Here is a 27,076-nt window from a genome sequence, read left to right on the forward strand (position 1 = left end):
AAGTGCTTCTAAAATAATAAATCCTAACGTTACACAGCTCTGTTTTCATTCACAGTTTTTATCAGAGGTGGTAAAACAACTGACCCCATTTGACAAATAAGGGAACTGAAGCATAGGATGCAAATTAAACTGAAGAGCAGGGCAGCAGGCAGAACTGAACTGGGAATAGCAGTTTACCTTCTGAATCACAGTTTAATGTCCTAGATATTTAGATGTTTATCTAGTTCAAGTCTCTAATTAGGGTGATCCTGTGCAGTCCTCAAATAATTTTGCATACTTCCTAAAGTACCTGTGCACGGCGATATGCTTATCTCTATAAGCGTCCCACTCAATGTCATTTTTTTTTTGAGGATTGCAAATGTCCTGCAGAGGTTCAAAACACTATACTGCCCTGGTCAGACTCCCCTTGTACCCCACAAGTCTCACAACTCAGTGGCAATAAAGGACTTTTAAATTGGTTGCCAAATCCACACTTTCTACATGCTTACTATTGTTAAAAAAATTTTAAAAAAATTCTAAATTTACTTTCAAGTCAGAATACCAGTTCATTAGCTGGAAATGACCTAACTAATCCTGGTGTTCCAAACTGACAGCAGTCCATAAGAAAAAGCCAGACTGGATCTCTGTTCAAGAAAAAAGTGCAATACTCACAAGAAGCCAGTGTAAAACTGGTTGCAAAAAAATTTCCAGTCTTATTAGTCTACAGTTGTTTACAATAAAGCCAAGTAAGGATGAACATAAACTATACTGTAATTTGACCCCAAAAAAGCAACATGTTCATTAATGTGACATGAAGTTATAAATAAAAGAATAGTTTCACTTGCATGCTAGGTAAAAATCTGACTTCACCTATAGAACCAGCCTTTAGCTAAATATAGACAGTCTCCTCCCAAGGTCCTGAGTACTTTTCCTCCCATGAAAATCCAACTTTAAAATGCTTAATGCCTCATGAAAGATTGATTCAGCAACACATCCACTTTCTAGTTTACATCTTGCATGTGATTAAGGACTATATTACACAGGGTTAGTGCCAATAACAAGCATGTCATTTCCCTTAACTACAGATGCAAGTCCATAATACTGTGAAAATAACATATTTTGAGTTGAATGAGCTTTCTGCTCTTTACAATTACAGTGTTCAACTGTTTTGAATAATAACTTTTCAGGACTGGCTTGTTTTGTCTTTTGTTTTCCTTTTTCAGATTTTTTTTTTCTTAAAAGAGTTGAGTCTATCACTGACAAAATGAGCAGAAATGCCTGCTGAGAAATGGCCACACTTCCAGACAACGGCTTGAAGAATTATTTTCTGATTCATCCCAGCTTTTTTTTTTTTTTTTTGAGTTGTCAAAACAAACACCACACCCACTTGATTTCCGAGTTCTGGGTAATTATATTTAGAATTAGCAAGCACCGTGCAACTATTAATCATACAAGGCTTAGCCCTTACTTTACCTATTTAGAAATCAGCCAATGCATTCAAACACAGTATGTTTAGCATTTTGTTTAAGATACATCCTCATCACTTCATTCTACACCACCACCACCGACACAGTCACAGACACAGAGAATATAGGGCAGTCCATTCAGTCAATCCCTCTGCCCCAAGGCAGGACCAGCTACTCCTCAGCCACCATTATCGCTGATGATACACAAGAACTGGTTATTTCAGGCAGCAGCTTTACACACGCACTCACAAAACACATTATAAATTAAAGGAGGGAAGCGAGTTGCAAGTCTGCACTGCCTCAAACTGGGGCGGTGCGCAAGCCGGTCTCCGAAAGATAAAAATTAAAAATAAAAGCTCCCCCAAGATGCGAGTCCGGATTTTCTAAAAGTAGCATTAACACCCCTGCCTTCAGAAACAGTTCACCTTGTTTAAACTGGATGAACCGCCCCGTGATTATCACCGAGCCTCCATTAAGATGACACACACAAACAGAGCCCTCGCAAAGCTTAATTATTCTTTTCACTGCTCGTACGCTGCCAAACACACACTTTTTTCTTTTCTCCCCCCCCCCCCCCCCCTTTCCCTCTCCCCAGCAGACGAGCAGCTGCACGCCGGGAGCGCAGCGATGTCGCGGGGCTGTCACCGCAGCGGGGGGACGGGGACCCCCCTGCCCTGCCCTCCCCTGCCCGCCCCCCTTTGTGCCCGAACCCCCTCCGAGCCGCCGCAAACCCGCCTCACGCCCTCCCCCCCCCCCCACCTGACCCTTCCCGGGCGCGGGGGCGCCCGCCGCGGGGCACAGAGCCCCCATTGTGGCCGCCGGCGAAAGCGCCAGCCCCCGCCGCGACGCTCCTCCGCTCCCGGCCGCCGGGGAGCTGCTCGTTACTCGCCGCTACAGTCGCTCCGCTCGGGTTGGCCCCTCAGCGCCCCGGGGAGGGGGGGGGAGAGACGGACACGCCGGGGGCACAGCAGCGGCGGGCAGCTCCGCGCGGAGGAGAAGGGCGCGGCGGGAGCAAATGTCACGGCCTCTGAGGCGGGCAAGCCGCGACCCCCAGAGCCCCCCCCCCCACACACACACACACACCGGCCCGGGAGCGGGGCGCCCCGGCAGCGAGCGCGCCTTCCTCACGGCCAGGTGAGGGGCCGCGTCCCCGTCCCGTCCCGTCGTCGTCGTCCTCCCCCCCGCCGCACAAGCGCCGCCACTCACCGCCGCCACCTCCGCCGCCCTCTTCGTCCATGTTAGGGCCGCAGGCAAGGCGCTCCGCAACGGCCGCGGCTGAGGGAGGCCCGGGGTTCACTCCACTCGCTCGGCGCCTCGCGGCCGCTTCTCCTTTTCCTCCTCCTCCGCCTCTACCGCCGCCGCGCTCCTCTGCCCCGTCCCTCTCCGCCCAGCCCTGCCTCAGTCCCGGCGGCAGCCGCCGCCTCGGCCCAGCCGCCCGCCCCTCTCATGTGACCCGCGGAGGGGCGGAGGGGGGAAGGCAGGCCCGGCCGGCCCTGCGCCGCCACCCCCCCCGCCGCCACAGGGTCGCCGGCCACCGCCGTGCTGCCTCCTCCCCTCAGGGGGCGGCAGCTCCCCGGCCGTGCCCCGCGGCGGCGGAGCGGGCCCGGAGAGGGGAGCCTGCCTCCTTCCCGCCTCTCCGCCTTTTTCGGTGTTCCTTCCCCGGCAGGTTTCGCGCGGCGCGGCCTGGCAGCGTTGAGGCCCCTAAAACGAGTTCCCCGTGGGTTGTCGCGGGCGGGCGGGTTGCCAGCGGCGGGAAGGGGGCGAGGGCGGCGGTCGCGGGGCGGGAGGAGCCTGGCCTGCGGGGCGCCCGCCGGGGAGCAGCCCGGCGGCGACGGTAGGAGGGGCTGAGGGGAGCCGTCGAGTCAGTCGGGTTTCGTGTCGGTGGGGGTTGTCTCTCGGGGTCTGCGGTAGCCAGAAAATGTCTGCAGAGCCGCTGGCTCTTTTGGAGGGGTCCAGGGGCAGGGGAAGGGGCGGGGGGTGACAGGAAGGCTGGTCTGGAACCGCGTCGTGAAGGGGGACGGGGTGGGTTGAAGTATCCGAAAAGGAGCCCGAGGCGTATGATGTTTCTGCATGTTTTCTGCTGAGTCTTCCTTGCTCCTTGGGTCCGGTCCGGCGCTAGAGGGGTGCTGGGTGCTTCCCCTGCCGCAGGGGTCGTGAGGAGCCTGGTGTATAAATGGGACTGTTCCCCGTATGCAGCGCAGGGGTTTGTGCCGGTGTGTATTGTCTGTGTTGGTAACAGAAAGGATTTGCCTGCTTACTGCCCTAGAAGTCAAAGTATCTGTGGGATTTCTTAAGTTCTCAGTAAAGATCTTCAGTGAGATACCACGGGAGTTGGGCTATCAGCAGCCTCCAAAGTCCGTAAAGGTAAGCAGAAGTGTGCTGGCACAGACCACTCTTCCTTCCTTCCTTCCTTCCTTCCTTGGCACCAACCCTCTTATTTTTTTAAAACCTTTGGTGTCAAAATTTTACTCGGAAAGGAAGCTGTGGGAGGAAAGGGTCAGCCAACAGGAAAATATCGGGTTTTTCATTTTCCTCATGTAGGCTGGCATGGGACAGAACACCGTCTAGGAAGCTGTGGCGGGAGCACTCACCTCTTGACACCACGGCTAATAGGTGGTTATTACAGCCCATTTTGCTGAGAGCCGAGGTTTGGCTCTGACAGCTGCTGTGGTGACAAAGTGTTTTACCTCATCTACAACTCATAAACATCACAAACCTTTAAAGCACTCCTCTTTTCATATTTTAAATTCAACATTGTTTTAAGTTTAGTAAGTTAGTGTATGAAAGGGATATGATTACATAAAACAGAACCATTACCTTGGTAAGAGATTTATTTTGAAATGTGTGTCAATAAAGTGCAATTACAGGATGGTTTTAAAATAAGTCTGAATGCAGATGAACTGACAGTGGGCTTTGAATATTTTTGCACATTGAGCAAACTTAATTTACATTAGAGGGGAATCTGGTTCATGAGAAAAATTCCAATTTTATAATTGATCACAGATTGTTTACTTTCATCTGTGTTGTTTTACACCTTTATATAAAATATATTCATTTCTTTTGTTGTTTTCATTTGTCAGTATCATCTTTTTTCCCTCCTTCCCTCCTTCCTAACTTAATATACTTTTGCTATAAGGAAAATTCTAGTGCAAAAGAAAACATAGCCCAATCACTAATTCTAATAGCAGAGAAGGGTGAGCTGTGGAGAACAGTCCTACCACCAGTACAATGCAAAATTCCTGTTGACTTCATGGAAGCAATACAAGGTTTTAAAATTCTCCAAATTAATAGCAAAGATAAAAATTATTTTGTGATGCAAGCAAGATATGAAAAAAGTCTGTCCTAGTTATAAGCGATCAGTTGGGATATTTTATATAAACCTCGTGGTGAAATCAGACAATTCCAAATTTGTGAGATAAGCAAAACATTCTTTATTGTAACTTCATTATTAACTTGAGTAAACAGTTAAATTTTCAGTATTTTGTATTATTGAATACGTAGCTTACTCTGTAACTTTGAAATGTATGTCATTCAATACCCTCTCAAGGAAAATCTGTTCTTTCCAGTCCTGTTTTAGTAGGATTACTTATTAATGATACATAGTACGAAAGAGTATTGAAATTATAGTGTCTTCTTCAAGGCTGTATGTCTCTGAAATGATGGCAGATATTCCTTAAAACTTGAAATTTTCACACATACTGTGTATATTATAAATGGACTTACTTCTGCATGGGCCTGATCCTACAAGCATTCTAGGCATAAAACTGTTATTTATGTGTACAAGGTGCTTACTTGGTGTTTAATCTTAAGGTGAGATGTGTGAGAGAAACTTTTAAGATCAAAACTTTTACCTTGTTGTCTCATTTTCCTGCGTATAAAAATAAGTCTCATGTCTGGCTATAAACCTAACTATGTCAGGAAAAGATTTTTTGAAAATGTACAAAATCAACTGAAGAATTACAGTCATAGTTCTACATCATAGCTATAGTAGTTCTACCGTAGCAGAACTACACTATAGTTTTTGGTAATTCAACAGTAACAATGCTACTGTCATTAAATACTGGGTGGTTCCTTACCAACAAAGATGCCAGGTAGCAAGACAGGTTACAATCTTGGCAAGTTTTAGGATACACTCCAATAAATGATTTCCTGCTCATGTGAGTAATTCTTTTGCATCTGCTTGGTTTTCTGGAAGTTTGATCGTTCTTCTGTTTTGATATATGTATGAATTTTATTTTTCTCTCCGTATTAATAGGGTTTCAATCAACAGTTTTCTAAAGATTGCTTGATCTTTTTTTTTTTTTTTAGCAGTCCCTTCTGTAGTCATAACTCTATTTTTACCACAAGTATGTTTTGCCAGTTTTATATCCACAAATGTAACCTTCTGTGTTGGAAGAACTTCATAGTCTATCATTTGTGTAAATAATAGTCTAATAGCTGGTCTGTTTAAATTATTTTTAGGGGAAAATTTGGCTTTCTCCAAAACCTGCTGTTGACAGGTTTGATTCCTTAGTGATAAATGTGGTTATTTGCTGAATTTTCAGGTAACATGCTTTGTCTTTTTTTCTTCTCTTTGGATAGTTTAGTATCTGTTTTGATTCAGTTTCCACTAAGTAGCAATTTATCATGTCATTTTTTATTTTAAGGGGTCAGGAGCGCATCTGTTACGACATTTGTCCCTACACAGAGAGTCAGTGAAGACAACTGAATCCCTTCCATCACATTTTTGTGGTCTAAACTGCTCGTTAAATATTAAGCCATTTCTATGGGTTTCAATTTGAACCAGATTCCAACCAGTAGTGAATGAAAATGAAAATTAATCTTTACCCCTCCCTTTTTTCTTTTCTTTTTTTTTTTTTTTTTAATAATCAAATAATTCAAGAGTAGGAAAGTCCTGTCCGTTATCAGATCTTTTTCTCAGCAAGAGTGGATTCCCTTTTTTCTGGATTGCTCTTTATTGGTTAATGGAAATTCTGAAAAAACATCTTCATTATTCATCTTCAGTTTACCTGTAGAAAGAAATAAGCTTAATCTTACTTTGGTAAGTTTCCTCTTTCAGTAATGCAAATGTTTCAGTGATGTAAAATTCCATTTTGTGATGATAGATTTTGAAAACTTCTTATTTCTGATCAAAAGCATGAGTTAGGACGATGTTCATTACATGAATAGGAATTGGGAAGTAGATAGTAACCTTGTATTCAAAGACAAGAAATACAATTCTGAATTTTCTCAATGCCGAAAGAAATAAAGTAACTGCCGTTGTGCCATTAGACTAGATGTCAGTATCAGACACAGGGAGATGGAATAATGCACCTTACCGTTGGAAGGAAGAAAGAATCTTTGAAATCTTATTTAAGGAGGTAGTCATCCTGCATGCAGGTATTCCCATTTCATGCGTTCAGTCAAGACATCACCAGCTTGCAAGTCTGGCTTATTGTGAGTTCTGTTAGATTTGGTAAGAAGGATTTTATACTTACCCTTAAGGAGAACAGTTAATCTTAGAGACACAAACATCTGTACAGTCTTAAGAATACATTCTTAAAGAATATAGACTTATCTTAAAGACTATGGATATATCTCAAAGAATATAGATACATCTTGAAGAATACAGATGTTGTGCAACATTTTGTAAACTAGATTTATTTGGTTGATTTTACTACCTGCTCACTTAGATGCTCACATTTTTAGAAAAATGGTGCGAGCATTACAGTTCCTAAGACAATACCTTGTTGATAGTCAGAATCACTGTCATCGATGCTCAGCCATTGTATTAAAGAATACTTTTATTTCAAATCTAGACAATCAATTTTTATTTTTCAAGAAGCATTGCCTAATAGTTTCCAGGCAGGAAGGTCTTAGTCCATCATCATGTCTTTTTTTTTTTTTTTTTTTTTTTTTTTTTTCCTTTTTATTTATCAGTACTTGAATAATCTGGTATTCTTAAACCCCTAAGGCAAACTCTTTGACTTCCTCTGTCTGGCAGACGGGTTTTAGCCATGTATTGTTTCTTAAAATGTTTATGCTGTCACACATATCATATTTGTCTCAGCTGGAAAAACACATTTATAGAAAATCCTGTTTGCTGGTTGTCTTAACGGTTTCAAAAGTGCCTGCACCTTTCATTTAGTCCAAAAAAATTGTACGTGCAAGTATTTTATATTGCTTTGGAGAACATCAAAGCTGAAGCTTAGCAAGGCAAGCATCTTTTATGAATGGTGCTTTTTTGTATGGATAGGAAGCTCATTCCCTTAAAATAGTCAAAACCCAGAAAGTTAAAAATGCCTCTCTTCTAAGAATTCTGCATGGGTTTTTCTCCAGATGGACTTTTAAATCACATCCAGAATTTTATTTGCAGCTTATTTCAAATTCCAATTCTTGACATATTTTGAGGTTGGTTGTTTTTTTAAGACTTCTAAATAAGCTTAATCTACTAGCATCAAATATTACTGGTTTTGGAAGTCAGTGCTTGTTTCCATTCTGTAACACCGATAGGGCCACTGGTGAGTCACTGAGTGAAGAACACCAGAATGTCCCAGTGAGGAAAACCAAATGCATTAAAAACTGTGGGGGTCCACCAACTCTGTAATACTTATGATCCAAAATATACTTTGCATTAGAACTTGTTCTACCTGTATTAATTATGCATAGTACTAGACACAAACAGGATGCTTTCTGGCATGAAAGCTGTGCCTAAAATAACAGAAAAAGAGGACTTGGATTCAAAGGACATGGGCTGAAACAGATCATGAGTGGAATTTTGCATGAAGCTTGAGAGGGTTTTTCTATCTCAGGAAAATGAAAGAGCTTGATGTAAAGTAATTCTTAAAGGAGAGTGCACTGATTAAGGCCCAACTCTGTTCCCACCCTGAGAAGTAGCCAGTCTGTGAATTCACCTCTGCTGGCTAACTCCAGTTTGCGATGGTTCAATGTATTATTGCATGCCACTCTCCAGTCTCACCAAGGCCTGGGAATTTGAAATTCCTATTTCATCCTACACTGGGAGCTGTAGCTGGGCTGCAAACCGTACATGAGTCCTGCTCTAGCTGCATGCATATGGCAGCAGTTGAGGGATTTATTGTAGTAGTGCTGATAACAGGGGAAGCCCCCACAGTTCCTTCCTCCTCCCTGCCCAGAGAAGCCTTCTTAAACAACTCCACAGTGTATCAGGGCTGGCATCCCACGGTACGTATGGCAGCCAAGTGACAAGCTGGACTCCCTCGTGACATACAGTGTTAGGAGGGTTAGACCAGGTGCTCTTGTTGATTCACCAGTGAGCATCTGAAGTGCAATTGCATATCTCCACATGAGCTGGCTCAAATCTTGCTGCGGGCTAGTCAGCAGTGCACAAATCTGGGTTTAATAAATATGGAACCATAAATTTAGACAGAAGCAGGAACTGGCAACTAATGATTGTGACTTTTAGTGCCCTCTCAGCTGTTCATGCAACCGTTTGTGAAGCCACGCTGTAAATCAGATCACTTAATCCAGATTTTAAAAGTTCTGTCTAAACTAATCATTTTTAACCAGAATTATTCCATTGATTAAGTTCACACTCTGGTCCCACAAACAGTTGCATTGGCAGAATTGCAGCATTGGTAGACTGTGATACACAGATGGTGTGGAATGAAGGAAGGCAGGCTGCTGGGTAGTTATTTTGTCGGTGGGGACAATATCCCTGCATAATTCTGACCTTACTCTGAACCACAGACTCTCCATCAATTTCACTTTCTGATCCCTCATGCTCAGCCCTTCTCAAACTGTGCCTGTAGTCAGACGTACATGCTTGTTAATGTCTGATCTGTGCAATACTAGATCATCTAATGGTATTAAATCGATCAAGATCAAATATGAGCATGTAATTGCATTTCTGTCAAGATTAGCCAGCTATGAGTTACAGTGTTTAGACCAAGCTTTATCCTGGTTTTATACCAGCAGCAGGAAGACAGATGATAGCAACCCTAACATAAAATCATCAGGAGTAAAACCACTCTTCACTCCTTGTTTTGTGAGGATTTTGTTTTTTAAATAACTTCATACTGGTGAGTTGAATTTGTACAAAGAATTTTGTGCCATGTCGCCATCCAAAAATTAAATTTATTGTATCATGAAATTGCAGTTGTATACTGGTGAGAGTATGCCTTCAGCTTGTCTTGTAGGTTATTTTTGAATACTTAGCTCCTGCTGAGTCCAGGTGAAAAGGGGAGGTGATTCTTTGTTAAAAGGTGATGTGTAATATTTTAAATTCTTACTGTCTCTAACCAAGAAAGGTCCCTATTTATTCCAACTGCTGCAGTTAGAAAGAAAAACATGGGGCCTAAGGCAGAAAAACATCACTTAAATCCTTTCCCTCTCATGGCTGTACATACTATTTTATTCCTTTCATATCCTTATGTATGTTAGAATAATCCCATATGCTTCTATACCAAAACAAAAAGGGGTTGGTATTCTCTTACGATAATTGAAGTGCTCTTTCAATTTAAAAAGCAGATCTTCACCTTAATTATCTTTTTCCTGCTGTATTTCTCTTTATAGTCTTAAAGAAAGAAAAACTGTCTCTAAGCAAGGGAGAGTCAAAGTTAAAACTTGGCAAGTGCTAAAACAAAGAATTTTTCCAAGGAAATGGAGGAGACAGGTCAAATTAATTCCTTATGTAACTCCATTTACCTCAGTGCAGTTACATGAAGGATGAATTTGGTACCTTATACCTCTGTGGTCAGAAAAGGATTTCTGTGATCTCAATCAGCACAGTATAAAATAATAATTCTTAAGAAACAAACTTGTAATTTAAGTCTGATAGAACTGCCCTTGTTATTTTTAGTCTACTAATATAATTGTAAAAGAACAATAGGTCTACAGAACAACAACAAAAACAGCTTCATAAAAAGATTAGTACATGATGATTTTCAGCCGACATCCTTAGTAACAGTTTTTTGTGGGAAAGAGGAATTCATGACAGACTGCTAAAATGGGCAGTGACATCAGGGACAGCTTCTCTTTCTTGTAAGTTCCAAAAGCTTTTCTCCAGTTTGCTGCATTGCAACTTTAACTTCTTTCCTCCAATCTCATTCTTCTCCTCTGACCACCCCTAATTCAGTGCTCCTTTCCCTCAGGTTTCTTTGGGTTCCACTGAGTATGGAGGGATCTCTGTGGCTTCTCCTTACTGCTGAGTTTTCTAGATTTTTCTCCTCAGGCAGAAATATTCGACCTCCTGGGGCAGATAAAGGAGACATGTTTGGCCTCCACCATGATTTCTTTTCAGATTTTAAATTTCAATATGCTTAAATTTGAGATGCTTTAAAATAACGCATTTTCACTGTGAGAACCCAGCCTCCCTGTGTCAATCTGTAGTACTCGAATATAGCTGTACCCAGAAATTATTTCCATTTTAAAACCTTGTTATGAAACATCAACCCCTGCCTCCCCACCCCACTCCCAAATTCAGGAAATACTGTTAATATTAATATGTTAAGACTTTTTAATACTGTAATATAAAAGCATCCATGTAGTATATTAGTGCGATGAAATTGAAGTCAACGGTCTGTCTTTTTTATCCTTACCAACTTGCAACTATCAGTTTTAATACAGAGGAAAGGATCTGTGTATACATGCATATAAAAGATGTGAAAATACAAAGGCATTTATTGAAAACAGACAAAACCAGGAAGATGATAAAATAGCAGAAGGAAATGGCCTCAGATATAAAAACTTCTGCTTTGTATAGCAGAATTTATCACTAAAAGCTAAGGTTGGCAAATTGCCATGCTTCAGATAAAACAAGCAATGTAATGTAAAAAAAAATTGACTTAGTGTACAAAATAGACACATTTGAAAAAGTAATGTCCTATAAAGTAATTCAATTAAACCTTTTTTGTTTCCTTTTTTAATGTGTATCTTTAAAAGCTTCAATATATTTTCAAATACCAGAAATCTCAGCTGTACAGATGCAAGGTCTCCTCTAAGGATGTCTGCATCAGGTGTGCCATTCAGCAGGATGCAGAAAATTTCCAAATAGCCAAAATTAAACAGAGATGGTGACGATATATTTTGAAAGCAAATCTTTTGTTTTCAAAATAGCAGAACTATTAAAGCATGTATTATAGAAAAATGATTCACATTTAAAATATCTACTGCACAATTTTAATCTGCAGAGCTACTCAAGTAAATGCGTACTGCTCAACGTTTTCACACTGGATAAAGTTTTTGTTTTTTTTTTAACAGAATATATTCTCCATTTCCTTATATGTTTGTGGGGAAAAATCAAAAGCTTTAGGAAGTAACAGTACATTTATACCTGAAAGACTTTTCACATAAAAGTTTTTTAAATCTGCTGTTGACTGAGAACACTTCAAAAGCATGAGAATCTGGGATATTTAGTTCAGTTATTGTACCAGCTGAAAACAAATTAATTCTTTTCTGCAAGGATGTTTTCTCCTCTCTGGCCTGGTAAGGCCTGCATTCTGGTATTCCTGCTGGAGGAGAAACCATTTCAGTAGAAGATGGATAATGAGCACAGCTAAATTCTCATGACTAACAAAATCATGCCCTTGCTCTTTATTCCCATCTGTAAGGCTTTTCCAGAACTCAGCATGTATGGAAGACTCCAAACCTGAAAAACAAGATGGCAGATAACTACAATTAAAACAAACAGCTAATTGTTTCAACATCTTCATCACATTTGCAAGATAAATAGACTGTTATCTGAGTACTATTTGTATTCTTAAATAATGTCTCATTCTCTCACAGTGAAAACCTTTTTTAACTTGTTGACAGGAATGGTTATCTCCTTCATAGATTAAATCATTCCATGAAGTATTTTTAGGCATTTGAATCTTCAGTGTCCTGATTGCTTCTATGGAATTTCCAGATGTACTCTTTATGAAGAACAGTGGTCTGGCAGTTCTTTTTCTAGCTGCTGCTTTTTCCTGAAATGGTATGGACTTTCTGCATAATTTATACAAAGCCCTCCTTTCTATAAATGTTGTATTTCATTCTGTTTTAGTAAAGCTGAGATATACATATATGAGTTAAAAAGAGATAAAGTCATCTTCATAGTCTTCAGCTAAAATAAACAAAGGCTGTCTTGAAACTCTTAGAAACAAGATAATACTCTTTTTATTAGATTATGAAACTGTAAGTAATGACAGATAAATGCAGATAAAGCAGTCTTCTCAGAAATCTAAACTGCTAATCAATTAAACATTCTAGAATGCTGACTGTAGGCAATAGGAATGAGTAAAGCAGTATCTTTATCACACTGGGATTTTGAAAGATCCATGTTAATTCCAGAATAATACAACAGAAAATAAAGGTGTGCTTTTACCATGCTTAATGTAGCACTTAGGGATGTGTTTCCATTCTTTGCTACTGGACTTTTTATCATTAATGGAAAGCACTTAAGCAGAAATTTATTCTTGAGCTAAACAACCAAAGATACTTTTGCATGTGTATGTTTATATGTAAACATTTATATATGGTTATATACATGCAGTCAGAAAACTACAATTTCATATTTTATGTTAATGAAATGGTCTTTTATCTCTAGATGACAAGATTAGAGGTATGCTGGGAGTATGATGAGCAAAAGACTCTGAAGGCTGCTACAAAGCTGGTGTGGATATACTACATTGGTTTCAGTCCAGTTTTGACCAGAGGCATGTCTACTCACATTCAGTAATTGGTTGAATAATGGGAACTCTTTTTTGATTTCCTTACGGAGCCCGTTAGCAAAAGTTTAGATGCAGACTCCACCTCTGAGTTTGGAGTCTGCCTGATTAAAATAATTTCTCCTCCCCTTCTAACAATCAGTAATTGTTTAGCACTTCTGTAGTACTTCTTTAATAACGCCACTGGTAATAACAGCAAATTAAAACAATGTCATGTAAAATTCTCCCTGAATTATTTAATTTACTGTTAGTTGGGATGTCTTCTGTTGCAAGTGGAAATTGCAAGGAGACACTCTATTACTACTCTGCTGATGTGTGTGTCAGTCGCAACACCCTTTAGAATAACTGGGAGAAACTGATTGTGGATTCTTCCTTACCATAACAAGAAATTATTACAACATAACAATGTTTGTCAGATTAATTTGAAAGCAGAATTTGTTGTGATTTAAACTGTGAAAAGAAAAAGAGCTCTGAAAATATTTTTTCATACCCATTTCTTCTAACAGCCTAATTTCTTGTAAGGACTTCCTAATTAATGTAATTTTGTGTGACTTCATTAACTCACCATTTCAAGAAGATAGTCCAATATATTTTCTTGATCATTAGTAGTAGATAAAAATATTAAGCTTCTATTGCTTTAACTGCAGCATCAACATCAAGCAGCTGAATTTAAACAAAGTAATGCAAGAGCGAGCTTATTGCAGGTGAAGGACCTGTAGTCGAGGGACAAAAAAATTAAAATTTAATACTCCAGGAACAAAACACCAAAGTTACACTTACTTTGCATAAAAAGCTGTAATAACCTGGTTAACAATGACTTTGTGCAGTTCATGTGAGAATATCTAAGATTAAAAACCAATAGTAACTAAAGCTATGTAAAAATTCTTAGCAAAAGCTGTTAGCAATTTAATCATTCAAATAAAGTAGCAAATTACACCATTTTATAAACTGGAATTCCTAGGAGTTTTCTCTATTTTAGAAGACCATCCAGTATGCTGTAACTTTGGACATTGTGTATTTTATTTTGTACTTCTCAGTTGGTAAATGCTGACTCTTTGTTTCAATATAATACACTCACATTTTAAGATTGTTTTTCTACGAGGAGTACAGTATTTGGAAAGTATGCAATGAATTTCAAAGCACTTCAGGAACATGGCATTGTCTCCATTTGAATTGCTGGGAAGATTCACATTGACTCTACTGTCAGTACACCTGGACTTTTAATTTGGCCTAACTGTAAGGATATTCACATAAAACACAGAAGTCCAGACCTTGTGGTTTGGTTCACATAGGGAGACCCTCATGCTTACAGAGCTCTGATTAAGTCAACAAGGCTAGACATCAGTACTGATCTTGTGTGATTGGATTACAGGATTGAAGCTGTGATTTGTTCTACTAAAACCACTTTAAGTCACTTAAACAGATAAATCCTACTATCAGATTTCTTTTCTTATTGATTACACTTTTTGAAATGTAAAAAAACAAACCCAAAACCTTGCTTGCTTTCTCCACATTTTTAATGGACTATTTCAGCTTCTAGTTCAGCATTTTCATAAAGCGTATGTAGGACTGGAAGGACAACAGAAATAACTCTGCGGGAAAAACAGTAAAAGTGTAATTTTCCTTTTCCATAAGATGGATGTAAAACACTTGCGCTTTTTTATTTCCTCTGAGCCCATTTGCAGTCCTTATTTAACCCCACCCCCTCCATGGGATCTGAACTATTTGACAGAGTTCCTGTTATAAAGGAAAATCAGATCATACCTATGTTGCCTCTTGTCTCAAGTTGTAGTTCACATCTTCTCATCCCATGTTTCTGGCAAAATGACCTATCAAAATTAAACCAAGAATACGTTCAAAGCACTTTTTTTTTCTTGGTTGGTCTTTGGTTTTGTTCCCCTGAGTTTATTCCTTACCTCTTAAGTTTTGTATGTTAGGTTGAGAAGAGTCATCTTGGGTATGTCATTATTTATCACAGCTAGAATATCTGCTAGGAGGCAGAAGTGCAGTTCCCTCCCAGGCAGATCAGCTGCTGGATTTAACAAGCGCATGTGAGTAACAAAGGTCTACTAGAGGTATTTTCACTGATAGATGCATTCTTTTATATTAACTATTGTAACAATAGCAAGATACAAAATGGAATCAAACCTTTGGACAATGCTGTTTCAATAGGGGCCTTCAGAAAAAACACTTCCTATGTGAGGAAAGAGAAACTGCTAAATAATCCATTCAGGAACAGCTACAATGCCTTATGGATGCTTTATGAAAATATATTAGAATTAACTGTAAATTGAGCAAGTAGTGAAGAAGCTTGATGAACTGACCATAACAAAACATCCAGTGATGAAACTCTCTACAGACTTCTAGCTTGCTGGCATTGGCAAGTAAGTAAATTAGCTAAATAGGAAGAAATCAGAAGATACAGTTATCAACTGCAAATGAATGATTATAAACCAGAAAGAAAATGTGAGGAACAGCTCTGAAAATGATGTTTGACAGCGACAACACAGACCAGACAGCTTTTATTTTAAGCAACAGATTGTTGGGAACACACACCGTATATCAAAGTGAGGGACTCGAAATCTGCTATAGTCTGTACAGATGTTCTCACTCAGAAAGCAGCTAGAGGGAACAGAAGATAAAAGGCGGCTGTCCAACTTTGAAAAAGATTTGAATTTTCATTCTGTGTTTACAAGTAAATCTATTTTTTTCTGGTAGTCTCTGATTTTCAGCCTGATTGATAGAAAATTCAACATCTACAAATCTGACCTAAAATGACAGACACCTGAAGGTGTACAAGCAAGCCCTTAGAAAGGTGCTTATATACAGTATAAAAACAGTTGTTGTTGTTTTTTTTAAATCTTAAATGCTTTTATATCGAAGGAGGGGAGCAAAGGCCTGAAATTGGAAATACTGTAACTATTCTAACTCTGGAGCAGGTCATACATGCTAGCAGTCAGTGTGCAATACCTGAAATACAAGGCTAAGATGTGAAAAGCGATTTAGGACTCTCTCCTGTAGAAAAGATCTTTTTACTATACGAAGCCAGACAGGATTACTGAGCTCAGAAAGGTTATTTGCGAATAACTTCCAGCTAAAGTGATTAAAAGCTCCAGCCACTAGCGCCCCCCCCCCCCCCAAAAAAAAAAAAGGGCATCAAAAACATGCTGCTTGTCATTGCTGCTGGTTTTTGTTCAGTGAGCAAGAGGTGAGCATTTGACTTCTGTGTTGGTTTTGGTCCTTTGCCCCTGGGAATACTTTTAACAATGCATAATACCTGAAAGAATTCCAAAATGTGTTTGGATTTTTTTTTTCTTTTCTTTGAATTATGAGTTTAAAGATAAATAAGGGAGTATTTTGATATGTCTCGAAAATACTTGTGATAACAAATAGACATAGCACTTCCTAACGCTCAAGAGACTTAGAACATGCTTTTTACAAGCACACCACAGTTCTTGATAACAAGACCTCCATCCGATATTTTACCTTCCATTAAAAAAGAAAGCACCCTATCTACTTTTAAAAAATTGTCTCCTTAAGAAATGTTAGTATCTTCAGCAGAATCCTTGGTATTTGTGTTTGGTTTGAGGTTTTGTTTTTTTAATTTTAAGCTGCTATCATATCTGCCAGAAAAGGCAACAGCTAGAAACATACTGAAGAGGTAAATATTGTGATGTGTCTAAACTGCAAAAAGGTTCCTCTGGCAATCTCAGATTTGCACAGAGGAAATTTGGGCTCCTGTACAGATGAGATGGTCTCATAGAATTCTGTAATACGAGATAAACACAGACTACCACAAAGTCATAGGCCACCAGCTTGAATCCAACTTCAAACCACTTCAAATCCTAATAGGAAGAGATTTGGATATGCATGTGGTAGCATGTCTGTTCCTGAGTTTATTTGGTAATTAGTACTCTGAGTTCCTTGAGGTTCCCCATGTACTGCAGGTGTCATGCCCATTTATATAAAAATATATATAAAACTACTAATAAACCATCTGAAAGTGATGACAAAATGAGTAATTAAGGCTAGATCACATCACTGTCACAGTGGATTGGCCAGAACATTGTGGGCAGCCAGAGAGATTAGAAACTATTACTTCAGCATGTACCATGCGAATTCTGGAAGCAATGAGTAATCTACAGTGAAGTGCAGAGAGCGCACTGATAGCACTTTCTTAACTATGGATGTCTAACCACGTGCCAAAACTTCACAGACATTATTAGATGATTACATTCAATTTCCTTTCCCCCTGCCCCCCTTCTTTTTTTCTGTTTAAATGCATGTTTTGAGGGGAAAGATGCTCTCAGCATTCATCATTAAGAAAAATAGTACACATTAATTTTGTACTCAAGATATCAGCCTTTTCTTCAGGGTTGTCAATACAATTTCTTTTCAGAATAAGTACAGCAAATAACAACATACTTCCTGAAAACGTATCACTTGTGGCATCAAGGGACCCTGAGATCGAACAAAAACTTTAAGTTAATTATGTCTTTTTGAGTCTAGAATCAAAAAGTCAGCTGCTAGCAACTTTCAGAAGAGAGATGTGAAAACTAAGGGTTTTCTTTTTTTCGTGTTTTTTAATGCTCAACATTAAGCAGAGGATACATGTTTATTCCACTCCTTTAATGTGAATATTTTATTCAACAAAAACAAGAGGTCTGACATATCTGTTAATACTAAGGTGATTTTAACCCTGAAGAGAAACATCCAGCAATGTTATCCTGACTTATGCAAGAGAGTTGCTATGGCCGTTCTACATAATTAGCATGGTTTGCTTTCCCCTTCTAAAATGAAATTATTTTGCAAGATTAGAGCTAGTTAGTTAGGAAATACCTTGGAATTACATTGAATGTAACTGGTTTGTTAAGGTGTGTGAATAAAATAAAATAAAAAAAAAATGTGTAAAAAGAATGCCAATTAATGAATATTGGTGGCTAACATGATTAAGGTAACCTAGAGCTCAGATACCAGATTTCCAAGGCCAAGCATAAGGCATTTAGCCCTTTTATTCTCACACAGGTTTTAAATTTGTTTGGTATTCAGTAAACACACATCTCACATTGTATCTCTGAAGAAGCCACTCACTGTCTGACTTTATATTGTCAGAAACATGGTATCTTTAACTACACCTGTACAAGTTATACAGTGAAAAATTGGAATGAGAAGCACCAAGACTAGCTCTTTTGCTGAGCACAGACAAAAGATCATTTTTTAAAAGATTTTTATTTCTGTTTTTAAATAGCTTGATAAAACCCATCAACTGGTACTCAGAGTTCAATTGTAAACAGTTACAATACATTACCACTGTGTATTGATTTTGTACATTAACCTATTTGCAGTGACAATCCATAAGACAAGTCAAAGTCAGTGTATTTAGAAACTGAAATGCACTGTACTAAGAAAAAATGATGCCATAACTGAAAATATTTAAAAGACTGCTGTTTAACTCCCTCCTGTGGTGTAAGTGAGCAGCATCACAACCAACAGCTTCTGGAAGCTTAGATAGCACTCTGTATTACTCAAAAGTCTGTATTCACCTCATTAGGACAAGAGGTTTCAAGTTTACTATGGAAACTCCTCTCACAAGTTAAAAAGTGTTACAATAAATTTCTAAAATACATACAAAGTTGTAAACATCTTTCTCTGGAACAAACAAGAATGGTTTGTGCCAGCCTTCTCCATCTCCCACATTGAAAAAAAAAAAAAAAAAATTAGGGCCAAAGACCAAGGCCATAGACTAAAATTGTTCTGCATGGATAACATCACAGTTTAGAGGAAGTATTAAGTGTCAGCATTTAAGATTAGTGTTAGTCACCAGCAGGTAGCAGAACCCATTTTCAAGAAAGTTCATGGAACATGCAACTTCAAGTGATGAATCAGGCACTAAGCATTAGATTTACCTACTTTTAAGAACAAAAGCTTAAATTACTTCTAGGTATCCTTATATGTGATAATAGGCAAAATTGACTACAAATAGAAAATTAAAGAACACTGATACTTCTACAAGTTTGGGTTTTAACCATTTTTGCTGTCACGTTGATACAGATCTTCCACAAAGAAGGAAGAAAAGAGATTTGCAAAACAGACTATAAAAATATTGAGATCACAGAAATAAACTGGATCTTTTCAAGGCAGATTTTCTTTCTGGAAGTCCCTCAGGCCATTTTCTAAAATGTTTCAGCTTTTAAATTCATTTCATCATTAACAGTGAAATAACCATCTACTTGGTCTGAATCTTGTATCACCAATTCCAAAAAGACTAAGATAATTGAGATTTTGGAAGGCAATACAGGATTAGTTTCAAAGTACACACCAATAGGATTTACTTAGTGCAGGGTGGTAAAGGATAGCATTATTCTAGCACTTCCACATTTTTCTTGTTTTCACACCATCAGCAGATTGATAATCTATGTCCTTGTATTTAAGTATGTGAGCTGATCATAAATATTAGTATTTTCATAGGCAACAAGTTGTTTATTTCAAAGTTCTATCTAATGCAGCTCTTCCTTGAGGATTAGAGGCTTTGTAGTCTGAGATACTGAAAGGGGATTCATCACAAATATTTTTAAGAAATCCTAAAAAGTTCTTTTTTCCCCAGTTACTGACTGTGCATCACAGAAACAAGTGTCAGAACACATTTTATTCTATGCGCTCTTAGAAAAAAGTTTCAAAATATTACAAGTACATTCATGTGAATTTTTCAGAAAGTTGTACTAATAACTTAAAAACCTGAAGAGCATTGAAGCTAGTGTGACTGTTTCTTAAGTTTTGACCTCAATGTGTTTGATAAGCCCCAAATTCTAGCTACAATTCTCAGCTGACATAGGTACTACAAATTCAAATTAAATATTACATTTTAATCAAAGCAGCTGTTTTGAAGGGAAAAAGCAGAAATATGTCACGTTGACTACCTATTGCTCTGTCAGATATACCACTTGCCATACACCCTAATGACAGACTATGGATGCTTACATCTCTACATGGTTTCTGTCAATTTGTTATGCGTAATTAATTACAGGGGATTGTTTCTGAAATGGAACAGAATATCAGCATATGCCTATGCTGAGAAATGATGGAGAAGAAAGAGAAGGAAAATATAGGTAAGACCAGGCCATAAAAACAAAAGGAATAACTTGACAATAAGATGATATATGAGGAGAGTACGTACAGGCTTGCTGCTTCCAAGAATTAAAAGTGTGTGTGTATACCTATAAGGAGGGGCAAGGGAGGAAAAATGGAGAAAGAAAGCAAACTTTGGCAAAGTTTAAGAAAGTGCAGTCTTCACAGTCCTAAAAAAAAAAAAAAAAAAAAAAAACACACAACAACAAAAACACCAAAACACACCCCCAAAAAATGAAACACCAAACCCCAAACAAACAAAACAAAAAAAAACCCAACACTGAAAAAGCAAAAGGCTAAAAAATGTCTACAGATAAAACTGTCTCATGGTACATGATGATGCACACATGATTTCTAAGATTGCACTAGCTAATATCACACTGAGAAGTACACCACCATCTCTACTGCATTTTGCATTGTAATGGCAGAAAGTAAATAAGCATTTGCATATGCATTCCAACATCATACTGTGATAAAACACTTCTTATCTACATGCAGAGCTCTGTGCGCACACATTTTAAAGTATATTTTCTTTTTCAAAGCAGTACACCATATAGTAAATTTCCACTCAAGTGTACATTTATGGGAAACTACTAGGCAATTCTCTAAATATTGAATATTTTCTTACTTAATTTGTTTTCTAATGGCAGAAATAGAACTCTCTGCTACGTAGTGCAGGAAGGATCTGGACAACGATCAATGGAATTTTAGAAAGCACGAGTTGTTTAGAAGAACGCTGACATTTTGCTTAGAAATACCCCTTTTGAACACCAACAGAAGACCAAGATGAGAGAGGAACTGGAAATAAGAAGGCAACTGCCGGTTCAGTATAAAGGTCCCTTACCTCTACTAAACGTGTTATTCTTCTGTACTGTAATAATCATCCAAGACAGTCTCGGCCCTAACAGCACATGTACTCAGAAAAGCTTTCCACATCTGACTTATTGAAGCCACAAAACTCCATACCAACTGGCTTGGCTGAGACACCTTTCCATCTTTTGAGATGAGTTAATATCAAAACATCTGTAGGAAGAGAACAGTGGCCTAAACCATACAGTGTTTGATTTATATACAGTTTCAAAGGATTGCCATCCTTCTGGTTCACTATTCTCCCCACACACAGTAAAAGCCATTTGAGCATTGTCACCACCACCAGTCAAACAGTTCTATTAGTGCAAGAACAGTGCTTTCAATTTATGGCCTCCACAAGCTTAAAGTGCAGTATATTATGTGAGATTTTAACATACCAAACTATACTTTATTTGAATTTCAGAAGGAATGTTCAAGTTCAAAAGTTACCTTTTAGGTTTTAAGCAATAAAATCCAAGGCAAGGTACATAAACTATCTCAAAATGGATTAAATCCACTCACTTAAGACATACTCTTTATATATCTTATGTTCAATATACATATAATACAAAAAAATTCCATAATTTCGCTTAGCTGTATTGTATTTAAAGTGTTCCTGTAATAAGTGATTAAAGGCCACTCACTCAAAGCAAATTTTGCTTAAAACAGGACTGGATTAGCAGGACTGTGATACATAACATGATTCAACATTCCAAGATCCCCTCCTGCATAGGCTTGTCATCAATAAAGAGACAACCCTTGGCACCCCACTGTACACACATTTAAATTCTAATTTACAGGTGGTTTCTCTCATGTTTCATTTTGCCCTCCTTCCCCCCCGCCTTTAAAATCACCACAAAGAATAGGTGCATTAAAAACTGGATTAATGCTTTTATGCTTTTAGCTACTCCTCTTGCCTATTAACCCGACAATATCGCCTGCAAGTTTCTGTTCTATGTAACTATGGTTCCCCAAATATGTGGTTCCCAAATGACGTACAGCAGAGTAGAGGATCTTCTGGCCAAACCCTTCAGCTGAATGGACAAGGTCTTAAGTAACAACTACAGGTACAACTGTGTCAATCATTTCTTTATACAGGAAGTTCAAGCACTCATTTGCAGATGCAGGATTGTGTTTATGTGCAACTTAAAAAAGCTCACCACACAGGGAAAGAGTATTTCTTTACCTATATAGCTAGTTACAGAGATTAAGATGCAGTTGCACAATGTTTTCTTTAGCAATCAAGCCAGCTTACACAGGCTGCAACCTCTCCCCACCTTCATTCCTCTACCCTCAGCTCTGCCAAGTGTCTGTTTGGGTCAAGCTGTATGCAGACAACAGCTTAACACCGTAACTCAAATAAGCCACTGACTTTTGGAGAAGTGTCTTTGTTTCTGGTGTTTTGGGGCTTCAGATCCACATCACTTCAGCAATCTTGATCCACAAACACTTGTGTTAATACCACTGCAAGGGTGATAAACTGCAGCAGTGGAGATGGGAGGCAATAGTATGAACGGCTTGACTAAGAGGAAACTATTGCTGTCAAAATAATTACTTACAATATGTAATCCATTATTATTTTGAGGCCTTTGGTAATTTTGTAACAGGTAATCATGTGGTCAAAATCTATAAGTTAAACAATTAATAAAAAGTACACACCAGGGAAAAAGTTATTTTCTAAATTGAAGTAAATGGCTTTTTATCTCTTCTAACATCCAGAAGAAATAGCCAACCAATGGGGATAATAAAAACACAACATATCATTTAACACAAAAAGTAGTATATCTTACTTCCAGCACTCAAATAAGGTTAAAAAATTTCCAGCATTTCTCCCTGTAACACTGACAACCGGCATCTTGTCTTCATAATCAAGGACTTCTCTACACAAGTGTGCTAACACCCAAATAAACACCACATTAGAAAACTCTACTGGCCTTCCAGGTGAATTCAGTTCAAACTAAATGCAACATCACTTACTCTCTTTCCAAAATGAAGTAAGGTAGCTAGCAAAAAGGATACTTGGTGTGTGAATCACTGGCATGACTTTACTCTGCATCAAGTCCTCACTTCTAACTCAGAGTGAAGGGTGAGCTGAAAATGCATCCTAACTCACCATATCAATACCTCCCTCTTTAGGCAAGCCCCTAGAGCACATTAAGCCCACCTACACCAACTCTCTTGTTGAGACTTTTGGACACTGAGTTCAAACTTTGACCTACTGCACAATGAGTTTCTCCACTTAAGTACCCACAGGAGCCTATTCCTGCAAATCCTTATTCACAAGCAGCTCTATTGATTCCAACATTCTTGCTCCATTCTTTGCCAAACCCCGTTGTCAGAAGTCTGTTCCAAAGCCAAAGTCAACAGGCCCAGAAATTATTACTATGCTTCAGTGATAACAATCACCTTTTCAAGGAAAGAAAACATTCTCTTAGAAAATTGTTTATAGTGCCTGTTGTAGCACAATAAATCTCATGAGATATTGTTTAAATTAGAGCAGTACCATCCTTGAAAAGAAACACTGCTGAAAATTATGCTGTATTGAAGCCCACCCTTCCAACAGCTTTCCAGTTCAAAGTGTTTTAAGGACTGATACATTAGTTACTGTTGGATTCAGAGGAGGAATTCAATTTTACAAGAAACAGTTTCATTGGAAATGGTTGTAAATAGTAGCCAGAACACTCCGCTAATACAAACCCTAAAGAAAACAAAGGATCTGTGCTAAACAAATTGGGTTCTAGCCTAGTGTTACAGCAGACCTGCAGAAGTCCCAAAGAGTTTTGAGATTAAGTTCTTTCCACTCAGATGTAGATATTCCTTACAAAAAACGTCCCTATTCTTCCAACAGCCAGTTTTGCTAGCAATTACACAAGTATAATTTTTACTTTAGCTGTCTACTTCTCACTAAAACCTGAACTGTAACCTTGTCTCTGTTATATAGTTAATTAAGTTTCTATTAATGTTAAAAATAGTAATTATTAAAATCTTAGTACTTCTTTACCTTCACTACTGCATACCAGAGACCTGCTAGTGCAAAAGCTAGAACAGAAATTACTAGCTGTATGGTGTGAAAATCATTAGTCACATATTGTATATTTGAAAGCATTTGCTTGTATCCAAGTGTTTGCTCTGAAGATACAAGATTTAAGTAACAAAGACAAAAACATGGTTTCTGGTTGTTTAAGAGTCCCACAGCATATTCGTTCAGTGAGGCAACAGGAATAGAAGAGAGATCAGGAAGTCCACCAAGCTCCAACTCTTTAAGAAATGCAAGCTGCGATTCATTCTCTTTGCTACTGCTCGTTTCTAATTCCAGAAACTGCAGTTGTTTATTATACTGCAAACTTCCCAGCCAGAGGTGTGCAAAACATACAAAGTTGTCTCCCGGACAGCATGAGCTAAAGTCTCCAGCAAAACTACAAGCTTTCTCCAACGAGCCCATTACTGAAATACTATTAACGCAGTGAGAAACCCTATCAAGACTGTCTTTCCCAGAAGAAAAACGCAGATGAAATGAATCCTTCCAAGGAGCAGCTGCACTTGAGTTCCTCTCTGCTGATTCACTCAAACTCAGAGGCATTTCATTGCCAATAGAAGGCAGAGGTATAGTGTTAAGGAGAGAACAATTCCTGGTGTTAAAATAAAATAATTCTTGTAAACTGCTACTATGATTTTGAGAATTGTTCAACACGGAATGCATGTGTGTCAGGTGAGCTGCTGCCTCGTGATGATCTGGGCCACTGTCACATACTCGTTTCTGGTTTAAATCTTCTTTCTTCATAGTCCTAGAGAAGACGAGCATAGCTTTGCTGTTTCACGACAGGCTGAATTTGGAGAAGAGTGTGATTGACTCTAGTTGCAGCATACAGTGCAAGCAGCACACCAAGTCACAAGTCAGTGGATCTCAATATGGACCTAAAGAGAAAGAATGCAGGAAGTAATTACAGTAATATCCTAGTTTCTTGGTGCCCAGTATATAGAAAAATAAAAAAAAAAAATCTTTACCATAAAGAAAAATAATAACCCAACTGCAGAAATTAACAGTCCAAACAGACAAGTCTGCCTCCAGGCTGCTTGAGCACATCCAAAGGGGTAGGAAGTATACTCAAATATAAACTTTCTTCTGTAGTTTCAGTTTAATCTGCTACAAACTCTCTTTTGCTAACAGGCATCAAAGTGAGTCAGCAAATGAGCAGCTAGAGAGATCTGCTGCATAACAGTACCATTTTCTTTAACCAATAGAAATGCAGATGGTAACTGATTACAGGCTTAAAATGAAAGGCAAATATTAATCTTTCTGTAAACGGAAGTGCATGCTGAAATCAGACACACAACACTGGAAATCAACAATGTACCATGCACAGCTTCCCAAAGGGAACTGGTCAGACTGGCTGCACCAGCATAGTTAGAGGGTATTAGCTAGATTGTAATCAAATGACAAGCTGATGTTTTTACAAGAGAACTATTATGTACCAACACAGATAACAAGCAAAGGCAAGGCATTTTTAGCCACCAAGGTTACTAAGCTACGTGCACAACTCCTGGCAGCGTGGCTCAATTTCCAGCTTCAGAACTGTAGGACGAGTCCCAGAAATAAAAATATGAGACGCCACATTTTGACCTCTTCCCATTCCAACTTACCTTTTACAAGCCACAAACTGCAACCAGACTTGTCTTTCAGCACTTGGCCACTAGCCAGATGTCAAAACTTTCATTACAGCTACGTTTATGAGGAGAAAGAAAGTGTCCAATCTTTGGCTAGAACAGAGGTTTGCTGTGACAGTCCATAGCCTGCTTCTGTTGCCAGTTAAAAGCAAAGCTTTCATTTCATCACAAAACCAATGAAACTTTAACCCTACAAAGAGCGAGAGCTCCCAATGTCTTTAGGGCAAAGGGAGTTCCAGGTTTTGTGGAAAACAGGCTCGAGACAGGACAGACGCAAGTTAAATCTGAACTGTCATTTTCACGCAACGACATTATTATTTGAAACTGCCTCTACATCTTCCCTGCTACGTTTATTCATGACTTAAAAAAAAAAAAACACCAAACAAACTGGCGAAGGAAGTTATTCTACTAGCTCCTTGCAGGCTGCCAAGAGCGTACCGTCGCAGCGCACACATTCACAATTTATTGGCTGTCTTTAGGTTCACTACGGCTTAGCAACGCGGCTGGACCTGACGAGACAGCGGCGCGTTCGCCGCTAACGTCCAGAGCGAGCAACGTGAGGGGACGCTTCCACCTCCACCCGGGCAAAGGCGCGTCCCCGGCGCGGACCGCAGCCCCGCGGAGCCCCACCGACGTCTCCTCGGTGACACAAGGCAGCGCGACGGCCTCCCCCCGCCCCAGCCCAGGGCCGGGCACGCAACGCCTCCGACCGCGCTCTGCCGTTACCCGGGGGAGAAGCGACAGCGGCTGCCGAGCCGCCGCCTCCGGCAACCCGACGCGAGCCCTCCCCCGAACCCGCCAGCCCCCACCTGCAGCCGCACGTTGAGCATCATGGAGGCGACGATGTAGAGGTAGGGGAAGTTGATGCGGAGCTTCCAGGCCAGGTCGAAGAAGATGAGGAGGGTCCTGGTCAGCCCCTTGCAGAACACCCCGTAGGACCTGGCCGCGGCCGACTGGGAGAGCCTGGCAGCCAGGGCGGACAGAACCGCCGCCATATACCCCCCGCCCGCGGCCCCGCCGCGCCGCCCGGGCCCCGCAGCCGCCCCCTCCCCGCGCCCGGCGGTGGGTGTCGCCAGCGGGGAGGAGCCCTCCGCCGTGACGACGTGCGGACGTGCGTAATCCCGACGCCTCACGGCGGACGCGCGAGACGGCCCTCCCCTTCGCCTCTCCCCGCTGCGCATGACTAGAGGGGAAGGGCGGGGCAGCGGGCGGCGGCGGCCGGCCCCGCCTCCTCCCCTGCCGCCACCGGGCGGTTGGCCTGAGGCGGGCGCGTGGGCCGGCCCGCCTGAGGGAGGAGCGCGGGAAGGGCCGGCCGTTGGAGCGGGCGCG

At 39.9% G+C, this 27,076-nt stretch overlaps 3 protein-coding genes across 7 annotated transcripts in view; 1 reads left to right on the plus strand and 2 right to left on the minus strand.

The window, feature by feature from the left end:
* Positions 1-2,825, minus strand: part of CYTH3 (cytohesin 3) — a 52,977-nt gene extending 50,152 nt beyond the window's left edge. The window contains exon 1 of the mRNA XM_030001904.2: positions 2,652-2,825. Within this exon, the coding sequence (XP_029857764.1) occupies positions 2,652-2,682 (31 nt within the window). The 5' untranslated portion in view covers positions 2,683-2,825. The remainder of the gene's footprint in view (positions 1-2,651) is intronic.
* On the plus strand, positions 2,681-14,581 carry LOC115335970 (potassium/sodium hyperpolarization-activated cyclic nucleotide-gated channel 2-like). Its single transcript, XM_030002371.2, has 3 exons — positions 2,681-3,107; positions 3,712-3,809; positions 12,988-14,581. The coding sequence occupies exons 1-3, from the start codon at positions 2,681-2,683 to the stop codon at positions 13,117-13,119; spliced, it is 657 nt and encodes a 218-aa protein (XP_029858231.1). The 3' UTR covers positions 13,120-14,581.
* On the minus strand, positions 10,903-26,959 carry LOC115335759 (small integral membrane protein 10-like protein 2A). Of its 5 annotated transcripts, none has more exons than XR_003921522.2 (4): positions 26,557-26,959; positions 14,873-14,937; positions 13,674-13,771; positions 10,903-12,051 (listed from the first exon to the last, which is right to left on the minus strand). XR_003921522.2 is itself a non-coding variant. In XM_030001912.2 (3 exons), the coding sequence occupies exons 1-2, from the start codon at positions 26,926-26,928 to the stop codon at positions 14,902-14,904; spliced, it is 408 nt and encodes a 135-aa protein (XP_029857772.1). In that variant the 5' UTR covers positions 26,929-26,959; the 3' UTR covers positions 10,903-12,051; positions 14,873-14,901. The 5 variants fall into 5 exon arrangements, 2 of the variants coding, with proteins under 2 accessions (XP_029857772.1, XP_029857773.1); XR_003921523.2 differs by having other exon boundaries at positions 13,674-13,802; XM_030001912.2 differs by lacking the exon at positions 13,674-13,771.
* Positions 26,960-27,076: the final 117 nt, after the last annotated feature.

The sequence above is a fragment of the Aquila chrysaetos genome, chromosome 25, assembly GCF_900496995.4.
Source record: "Aquila chrysaetos chrysaetos chromosome 25, bAquChr1.4, whole genome shotgun sequence".
Lineage (NCBI taxonomy): Eukaryota > Metazoa > Chordata > Aves > Accipitriformes > Accipitridae > Aquila > Aquila chrysaetos.